This window comes from Hippichthys cyanospilos, chromosome 8, assembly GCF_059441005.1.
Source record: "Hippichthys cyanospilos isolate Australia breed blue-spotted pipefish chromosome 8, RoL_Hcya_1.0, whole genome shotgun sequence".
NCBI lineage: Eukaryota > Metazoa > Chordata > Actinopteri > Syngnathiformes > Syngnathidae > Hippichthys > Hippichthys cyanospilos.
In genome coordinates this window covers 23,009,389-23,019,417 of record NC_142376.1, presented here as the reverse complement: position 1 = coordinate 23,019,417, position 10,029 = coordinate 23,009,389, and the positions used below count along the sequence as shown (strand labels likewise).

The window sequence follows — 10,029 nt, the reverse complement described above, 5'->3', positions numbered from 1 at the left end:
ATAGAAACAAAGCAGGAGATAATAAAAAAATATGAAGGAGGCGCACGCATAGTTAACCTTGCTGGTGAGTATGGCCGTAACTGCTTGGCAATCGGTACAATTCTCAATAACAAGGAAGCTATTAAAACAAGCAAGTCTAAGGGCAAGACTTTCCTTGCCAGGGGATGGACCTCGGTCAACAACAAAATGGAGGCTTCTTCTATTAAGGATTGTGATTAAGGATATGTTCTCGTTTAAGAAAAGTTCTTGTTTAAGAAAAAAAAAAAATTCTGCGGGTTCGTCTCTGCTCCGCCTCCACCCACCACCAGCTCAAGTCACGCGCCCCAAAGGTAAATGTCATTTTTCCTTTTTATATTTATGTTATTTTATTTAACTGTACAGTAGATTATGTTACTAATTTTTAATATGTGTATAAAGTCATGATGTTTTTGCCTAAGGTTTTTGCACGCATTCACTAATTAACATAGGTTTGGATTGCCCGTCATACGGCCAATTCGAGTTACGAGCCTAGCCGCTGAATGGATTAAGTTCGTAACACGGAGGCCCACTATGTTTGATGGGTGTCCAATACGAAACACACCTACTAACGTATTTTTCGTCGTAGTGCGAGCGCCACCTAGTGGCAGCAAAAAATATAGCATTTTTTTCACATTTGTGTGTGCTTACTGAGCCCGTTGAAGTAATATCGCAGAAATTAAGTCTGAAAAACCTCTAGACAGGCCTGCTGACCACCAAATTTTACTCATTTCTGATCATGGGCGTGGCTTCGACGTCCATTCTCATTCTGATTTATCAGATCAGTAAATGCTGCTGTAATTTGACCCAGATGATCTGATCTGATCTCACAATATCTTACATTGGATGAGAGTTCATTCCCGAAGACATCGACAAACATTTTCCAGTTTAGTGCTAGCGCCACCTAGTGGCAGAAAAAAAATGTCAGAGTCAAAAGATTACAGTCAATCCTGTTTGGTTTTTACCGACAGCTACGAAACTTTTTAGGCATATGTAGGACTGTAAGACGTACAAAAACTCTGAGTCATGTGCTACGATAGAAAGATAGACGACAGAAAAATAGTTATGAATTTTTTTACTGTGCAATTTTGCCCCATTCTTGCACATTTGCTGGTCTCAAACGAGTGCCTTCTTCTCTTAAAGGGTTCACCCGATTAACTTCAAATTTGGCATGGACCCTTATCACACTAAGGGGCAAAAACATACCAAAAATTGTGAAGATCCCATGACATTTAAGATGGGGGCGGAGCTTCACATAATTAATATTTCCTTTGCAAAGAGTGACAAAATCAATCAATCAAATTTTATTTGTACAGCCCTAAATCACCAAAGTCTCAGAGGGCTTCACAGATGAAAAGAGGTCATGTCAACACTTCAGTCATACAGACACATCTTTTCAGTGTAAGGTACACAACAGCATCCCCTGTCAAAGCTCCCAGAAGGGGAAGGAAAAACTCAAAAACCCCAATTAGGGGAAAATCAGAAACCTCCAGAAGGGACCACAGGTGGGAAGGGGGCTCCCTTCAGGCCCACAGGTTAAAGTGGATGCTGCATGTACCAAATACAGACAAAAAGATACACATTACAGACAAGTACAGGTAAACAATATAGATTACAGAAAACATATTGTGCTATATACAGTAGTGCAATGATGACTCGACAGCAGGCAAAGCCATTGGGCAGGAACCTTCCCACAGTCTAACTAAGTGGACCGCAGCCGGTCGATCTCTTAACCCGCGATGGTCGATCAGCGCAGGGCCAAAATCGGGGTGGTCAAGTCAACCTTCACCATGTAGCTAGCCCCCTCTCCGAGCCGGAAGTAGGGGGCAAAAAAAAAGGGAAGAAAGCTGCAGACAGGCCCAATTAACTAAATGCTTTTGAGTGAAAATGTGTTTTTAGTCGGGATTTAAAGATTTCTTCTAAAATCCTTAATAACTCAGCTGTAACAGCTTCAAAACATCTGAAACTTTGCAAAGACACTAAGAATCATGACCCATAGCCGCTGAACCGATTAAGTTCGTAACACGGGGGCCCACTGTGTGTGTGTGTGTGTGTGTGTGTGTGTTGCCTGTAATGAGGTCATTCTCAGCAGAGATATTTTTAACAAAATCCCGACAATCTGGAGCAGTTGGCACAAGGGTTAAAACACATTTACCATATTGGCCTAAGACACATTTTGCTTGAAAAATCAGAAGTCCCTATCCCAGTTGGAAGTCTCCTCAGGGGTCATTTCACTGTCAGGAGGAAAGTTGTAAAAATGGCAGTGATCCATTGGGCCATCCAACTGTAGAAAAAAAATGGAAAATCAGTTCACTAAGAGCATTCATATCTGAATTCCTAATTTATCCTATTTAGTGCAATCAGGGTTAGGGTTAGGGTTAGGTACCAACAGAAGGTCCCTCAGTCATCACTGATGGACTCCTGTTTTCGCTGGCCGATAGACAACTGACTTTGCAACATTGCCAAATTAAGCCTGCAGCCATACTGGTGCCTATCCCAGCTGACTTTCGACAGTAGACGGGGGGACATCCTGAACTGTCCATCCATCCATTAGCTACTGCTTTATCAGGGGTTTGATCGCGGGGGCAGCAGCTTGAGCAGGGAAGCCCAGACTTCCCTCAGACACCCTGAGGTGGTTTGCAGCCAATTACAGGGCACATCGAGACTAATGAACATTTATGCACCTAATCACACCTAAGGATAATTTAGTGTGTCCAATTCACCGGCCATGCATGTTTTTGGTGTGTGGGAGGAAGCCATAGAGCTTGAAGAGAACCCATACGGGCTCGGGGAGAACATGAAAACTCCACACAGGAAGGCCGGTGCCAGCTGGATTCAAAATGGGGTACTTTAACTGTGAGGCAGGCGTGCTAATCACTGCCTCACGAGCCGCCTGTTTTCATTAGTGTTTTCAAAAGTGCTGAGCTTCTTGCTAGCAGCACTAGCAGCTACTAGCACTGTAAATAACATGATGTAATGTGACTAACGGTCCTTCAAGCCATCGGTATGGACTCTGCAAAATTGTGAGATTCAGATTGGTGACAATGTCACCAAGAAAATTACGTGTACTGCTTGCCCATTACTGGCAAGTATTGCTGTGCGCACGTTGTCTCGACAAGTAATTATCTCAAGCTGTTATAATCTTATTTTAATGCAACCAACGAGACCAAAAACACATTTGGATGCAGGATTATTTTTTTTTTTAGATGAATCAAATATTCCTTCTGAGCAACTCAGGCACACTTTTAAATATCGATTTTAAAATCTTTCAAGTTTTAAAGTAACACCCCACTTCTAAGTGTACTGAATGTACTAAACAACATTTTGCATACACAGAAGCCCGCAGTTAGTGTATCGCAAATCCAGGCGTGGAGCTGCCAGAGCCCAAGTTTCAACTTAACTACTTTAATTACTGCAATTTTAAATTTAATTTTAAGCAGCAAAACTTCTAAAAGAATAATAGATGCAGACATTTTTTGTTCACGTAAATGTGCACTGTCCCTGCAATTTTTCCATGCTGACATTCTGTGCTCTCAGACACTTCATGCACTTCTACTATGTGTAGACTTCAATGACGACGATAGGGTGTAATGTGGGTATTGGGCCCAAATCATTCTGCTTGCTCCTCTCCAACTGGATGTGCATGTCATTTTCCTCTTCAAGGGGCCTTGCCACTGTGGCAATGACAACATTCCAGTCCGCTGCTGGCATATGATGGAAGTTCACTGAGGCGCCCATCAGTAACTGTAATATAATGCTCACAGTTTTGGTGGAATGTCACATTTAAAGTTCTGGGAACGTTGCATTTCTGTGAAATGTTTTTCCTGCTCTGTCTGCAGGAACGTGCCTTTACAAAAGGTGTTACCTCTCTCTTCAGAGGAGACAGGAGTTTGTGGAGCCTCAGTCCATCCCAATTGAAGCCCTGGAACCATCTGTAGGAAAAGGTCATGTGAACTAAATAAGAATTTGTACTAGTTTGTACTACTGTTTCACAGTGGCTGCACTATTTTATTAAGAATGAACAATGTGAAGAGAGTATATTTCACAGAAATTTTACCAGAAAAGGAAACTAGAAGCAAACAAGGAATGATAAGTAATGGTGACAAACAGTTGGAATGTTTTAAGTACACCTACTTATGCTTCTTGATGTTAATGATTCCATTCTTTTTGTTCCCTACCCTCGCAACTGGATTTAACCTAAGAAAGAATGAAAACACTTTAGGCATAAGTGTACCAAATATATTATTTGTAAAACGACTGACTGATACAAACATAGAATTCTACCAGTGGTTAGATGAGTGACATTATTTCCTTGTCCGACGGATGCGTGAGTAACTTTCATTTTCTAGGTTTTGTCTGTGTCTCCATGAGATATGAAAACAAAATGTCATATATATGTTATACAATTTGGCAATATCAAGGCTGTTGCTGTTATACTGAGGTTTTTGCAGCAGAAGCCAAGGACCAGAAGGAGTGTCGTTCTTGATGTTACCTTCCTTGCGTCTCGGTAGACAAGCACTTTGCACTCAGGTAATTTTGTTTTTCATGTCACCTATTCTTGTAAGGTACACTTTAAAAAGCTGTGATGTGATCAATGAATAATAATAATAATAAAAAAGACCACTCACACCTAACACCAAATTCTGTTTAAACTTATTTTATTAAAAGGGAACAACTAAATGTCTTTTGTGGAATTCATAATCCTTTTACATCCATATTGGAACACGTAGTATGTGATAAAAATAGTTGTATGCTCATTGTGAAGAACTTTCCAGTAGATGTGAAGACGTTTCCAAACTCTGTCCTTGAGGGTTGCTGTCCGGATATTTTCTAGGTTACTTTCCCCTCCAAAGCTGATTCTGATCAGGATCGTTATCAGGCTTCTGCTGATGAACTGATCATTTGAATCAGGTGTGTCAGAAAAAATAACGAGGAAGACATGCAGGATAGAGAACAAGAACCGGGTTTGGACATCCTTGACTTAGGTCATAAAGAATTTAGTGAAAAACAGTGCAGTGTGCTGGTTTGAAAAGTGAAGGCTTTTTCATGGAAAGCACATCATGTGTATTTTTGTGACCATAGAGCACAACTCCCACGAATGTGGGAGGAAACCGGAGAACATGCAAACTCTAATGACCTCTGAATGTGCGGATGTGCTAACCAGTCTGCCACTACGCTGCCCTGCATTGTTATCATGATATTGAATAATCGATCTCAGATGTAGTCAAACACTTGATTTAAATATTATCATTTGATATTGCGTTGATAGATTATTTTTGGGTGTTATACAATACTATGTACTTCAAATATCATTTTTAGAAATCATTTTCATAGTTTAGTCCACTTGTATATGTTACTTAAGGCTAAGAGTATTCTTGAAGCGTATAATTCAGCAAATTTACTTCTACAGGGATAAGTCATAGTAACTGGATAATTTTGTGAATGAATACATTTTTGATTAGATATCCCAGCTGTATCTTTTACAGGCTTTTACAGGACGAGGAGGAGACCAAGGCTGAAACGGACCGAGTACGACCGATCCTTCCTTCCATGTAAATCAGCATGCACTGAAGATGGAGGGGAGGACATCATAACTACAATTTGGGCAAATCAAATATTGCGCCAAGGGGAAAATGATGCATTTTTGTCTATGCCTAGTGATCCAAGGAGTATCAAGGTAGAGTCTTAGAAAATACAGTGACCGAAGATCCTGATCTTTGTCCACTTCCTAAACTGAATATAGAGACAATCCAAATTGGTACTGATTGTGCAAGTTTTTATTGGTAATCTTTTCAGAGAAAGAAGGGCAGAATTCACAATTCATTTGGGCTTGATCCCTGCTAACAAGGTGATAGAAGGGATAATAATTTGACATCAAGTTTATATAGCTCTTTTCTGGACACTCAAAGATGCTTAACAATGGATGTACAGTAATCCCTCGTTTATCGCGCGGGTAACGTTCCAAAAATAACACGCACAAAGTGAAATCCGTGAAGTAGCCAGCTTTATTTATTTATTTATTTTTATTTTACAATGCAATACTAAACTATAGAATAAAACCAAAAATCAAAACCTGTTTCAAAGGCCCAAATTTGTTTAAAACAATCGTTTTAATATAGTAATACAAAGTTGGAAACATTGTCACTGGTGTATTTCACAGTCTCAGCTATGCCTTCTTCGTCCTGAACCTGCACATTGTTACGAGTAACTACTGTGCTCTCTCTTTTTCTGAGCAAGAAGATTTTTATAAAGGGATATGCCCGGACATCGAATTAAAGTGAAGCCTCTTATATCATAACAATACACTTGAAATTTCAATTTATTCCAAAAGAAATCTAGGTAAAAGTCAGATTTCCAGAGCTATGCATTTAATAACATTTAATAACAATACAAAGGAAAAATGACATTTACCTTTGGGGCGCCGTGACTTGAGCTGGTGGTGGGTGGAGGCGGAGGGGAGCAGAGACGAACCCGCAGAATTTATTTTATTTTATTCTTAAATGAGAACTTTTCTTAAACGAGAACATATCACTGGCGATTTCATTCTCTTTAATCCATAACAGAAGAAACCTCTCCATTTTGTTTTCGACCGAGGTCCGTCCCCTGACAAGGAAAGTCTTGCCCTTAGAACACTTGCTTGCTTTCATAGCTTCCTTGTTATTGAGAATTGTACCGATTGCCGAGCGGTTACGGCCATACTCACCAGCAAGGTTAACTATGCGTGCGCCTCCTTCGGTTAGGGGTTAGGTTTTGTGTTAGAAAAGACCCGAGGCCCAGTCAAGGACCTCGTTATGCACTCTCCTCTTCCGGGGATCGCATCGGGACTCTCCGTCGACCACCATTTGCCTCGAAGGGCACCCCACGTCCGCCGTTCCCCGCAGCTCGATGCCGGCGAGCGAGCCCCTCTCTTTTTGTAATGCGTTCCGTTGCCTTTTAGCCGCGTCATCGTCATCGCACTTCCCGTTTCGTCGCAGGTGAGTCGGTTCCCTCCCGTCATCCGCGTTGCCCTCGTTTTCCAAGTTTTGTCGCAGGCGAGCGGTTCCTTACTCGTTAGCCGCGTTCTCGTCGTCGTCGTCCTTCCACCTCGTCGCAGGTGAGTTGGCTCCCCTCCCTCGTCGTCCACGCCGCCGTTGTTTTCCCCGTTCAGCCGCAGGTGAGCGGTTTTCCCACCTTTTGTTCCGTTGGCCGCGTCGTCGTGGTCGTCCTTCCATCTCGTCGCAGGTGAGTCAGTTTCCCTCCTCGTCGTCCGCGTCGCCGTTGTTTTCCGGGATTTGCCGCAGGTGGGGGGGTCTTGTCACCTGTTAGCCGCGTCGTCCTCGTTGTCGTCCTGCCATCCCGTCGCAGGTGAGTCGGTGTTCCTTCCCCGTTGTCCTCGTCGCCGTCGTTTACCCGGTTCCGTTGCAGGCGGGCGGTTTTCCTGCCCGCTAGCCCGGTTGTTGTCGTCTTCCTCCTCCCTTTCCGTCGCAGTTGAGCCGGCGTCCCTCTCTCACCGTCCGCGTCGCGTTGGTTTTGAGGTTTTTTGTCACGGGTGAGTGCTTCCTTACCCGTTAGCCGCGTTGTTGTGGTCGCCATCGTTCCTTCTGTCTCGTCGCAGTTGAGCCTGTTTCCCTCCCTCCTCGTCCGCGTTGCCGTCGTTTTCCGGGTTTTGTCACGGGTGAGCGGTTCCCTACCTGTTAGCCGCGTTGTCATCGTCGTCCTTCCATCTCGTCGCAGGTGAATCGGTTTCCCATCCCCGTCGTCCGCGTCACCCGCATCGCCGTTTCCCGGTCCCGTCGCAGGTGAGTGGTTGTCTTGACTTTTGTTCCGTTCTCCGCGTTGCCGTCGTCCCGTCAGCCGCGTTGTCGTCGTCCTTCCATCCCGTCGCAGGTGAGTCGTTGTTCCTTCCCCGTCGTCCTCTCCGCCGTCGTTTTCCCGGTTCCGTTGAAGGTGGGCGGTTTTCCTGCCCGTCAGCCCCGTTGTCGTCGTCGTCGTCCTCCCGTTCCGTCGCAGTTGAGCCGGTGACCGTCGTCGAGCGTCGTCGCGGTCTCCGTCGCTTCTTCCATCTCGTCGCAGGTGAGCCTGTTTCTCTCCCCAGTCATCCGCGTCGCTGTTGTTTTCCGGGTTGTGTCGCAGGCGGGCGGTTGCTTACCTGTTCACCGTGTTGTCGTCGTCCCTTCCATCTTGCCGCAGGTGAGCCAGTTTCCCTCCCCCGTCGTTCCCGTCGCTGTTGTTTTCCTGGTTTTGTCAACGGCGAGTGGTTTCCTTACCCGTCGGACGCGTCGAAGTCCTCCTCCTCCTTTCTCGTCGCAGGTGAGTCGCTTTCCCTCCCTCGTCGTCCGCCTCGTCGTTGTTTTCCCGGTTCCGTCACTGGTGAGTGGTTTTCCCTATCCCTAACCCTTTTTGGTGTGAATCGGATAAACTGGGAATGAGCTGAAACTCGTCGAAAAACAGGCAGAAGTAAAATAATATTAACTAGAATATGTGCAATTCCTGAAGAAATTGCGTGTGAAGTTGAAACACCTGAAGGGAGAGGTGTTGAATGATGTGGAATGGCGGGAATTAGGGGTATCAATTAAAGTTGGAACAGTCAGAATTGGATGAAGAATGGCAAGGATATAAGGGAAAAACTGAAAAAGTAGAATTGTGGGTAAATTTTGAATTCTGGGAAGAAGAAAATGGATACCACCATGGAATGGCTGGACTTGGGGAAATCGATTAAAGTTGGAACAGTCGGAATCGGATGAAAAATGGCAAGGATATAAGGGAAAAACTAAAAGTGGAATTGTGGGTAAATTTTGATTTCTGGGAAGAAGAAAATGGATACCACCATGGAATGGCGGGACTTGGGGAAATCAATTAAAGTTGGAACGGTAGGAATCAAATGAAGAATGGCGAAGACAGAAGGTTACAAAGTTTAGGCACGAACAATTAACTGAGGAGTTATGGGTAAAAAATGGGAAAAAACTTGAAATTTTTGGTGCGAGGGTGTTCTTGGCAATCTACCCAATTACGGGAAACACCTAAAGTTGGAACAACCAGTATTGGTCTAACGCAAATGGAGAAAACGCAAAAGGTAATCTAAAATAGCTGATATTATACAGGTTAAGTGGGCAGCCATTATCGAACTTCGGAAAATCGGCTCTATTCGCTTGTTGGAATGTCGGATCGTCGCGGTGTTATCATTAAAAATCCACAACGATGGTCCATGAGTTAGTTTGTTCTGCTCATTTCCACGTGAGGGTTTCCCCCCAAAATTTTTTTTCCCACTTTTCCCCATACAAAGTGAATGGGCTGGGGCGAGAGCTTGTCAAATGTCCAAGATGGCCGCCTTACAGGGGTTTATGGGAGCTGTAGTATTTGGTGTAGGTCAGAGTTCATCCAAGATGGCCGCTGGTTGGGGGTACCATGGTAAATAGAGTACAACGTGTACCTGAACAGTAGTCCATGAAGGTCACATAATCACATAATGAATGACCCCATAGAAAATGAATAGATTCTTTGTGACTACAGAATGAGGAATTGTGGGTAAAATTTTAAGTCCTGGAAAGCTACCCCTTTGGAATGCCGGGATTTGGAGGAATCCATTAAAGTTGGAACGGTGGGAATCGGAGCAGGAATGGTTAAGATAGAATGTTACAAAGTTTTGTCGAGGAAAATGGGAATGAGGAATTATGAGTAAAAATATGAAAATAGTTATGAATTACTGGAAGGTGTGAATATGATTAGTATTGAGAATGTGAAATGTATTAACTGATTAAGTGTGAAGTGGCGAAGCTTCAAACAAAAAAAGTTAAATCCGCCACTGGGAATGAATTATGAATTGTTATACATGATAAATATGGAACTATGCGAAAATATTAAAAATTATTAACTGTTACAATGGTGGGAATGAGCCATAAGGCGAATTGTATGAGATAAATGTTATGAATATGACATAGGAAAGCTCAAAATGTGAAATGTTTAATCTCCCCTTGAGAGTGAATGGGAAGCCCTCCCATTGGAAATGAATTATGAATTATTCAAGGTGGGAAAAAT

General features: G+C 43.4%; 1 protein-coding gene across 1 annotated transcript; it reads right to left on the bottom strand.

Annotated features, from left to right (window-relative positions):
- Nucleotides 1-1,296: 1,296 nt before the first annotated feature.
- LOC148420554 (uncharacterized) lies at nucleotides 1,297-8,137 on the bottom strand. Its single transcript, XM_088421932.1, has 3 exons — nucleotides 4,150-8,137; nucleotides 3,881-3,947; nucleotides 1,297-2,299 (listed from the first exon to the last, which is right to left on the bottom strand). The coding sequence occupies exon 1, from the start codon at nucleotides 7,702-7,704 to the stop codon at nucleotides 7,159-7,161; it is 546 nt and encodes a 181-aa protein (XP_088278058.1). The 5' UTR covers nucleotides 7,705-8,137; the 3' UTR covers nucleotides 1,297-2,299; nucleotides 3,881-3,947; nucleotides 4,150-7,158.
- Between the last annotated feature and the right edge of the window lie 1,892 nt (nucleotides 8,138-10,029).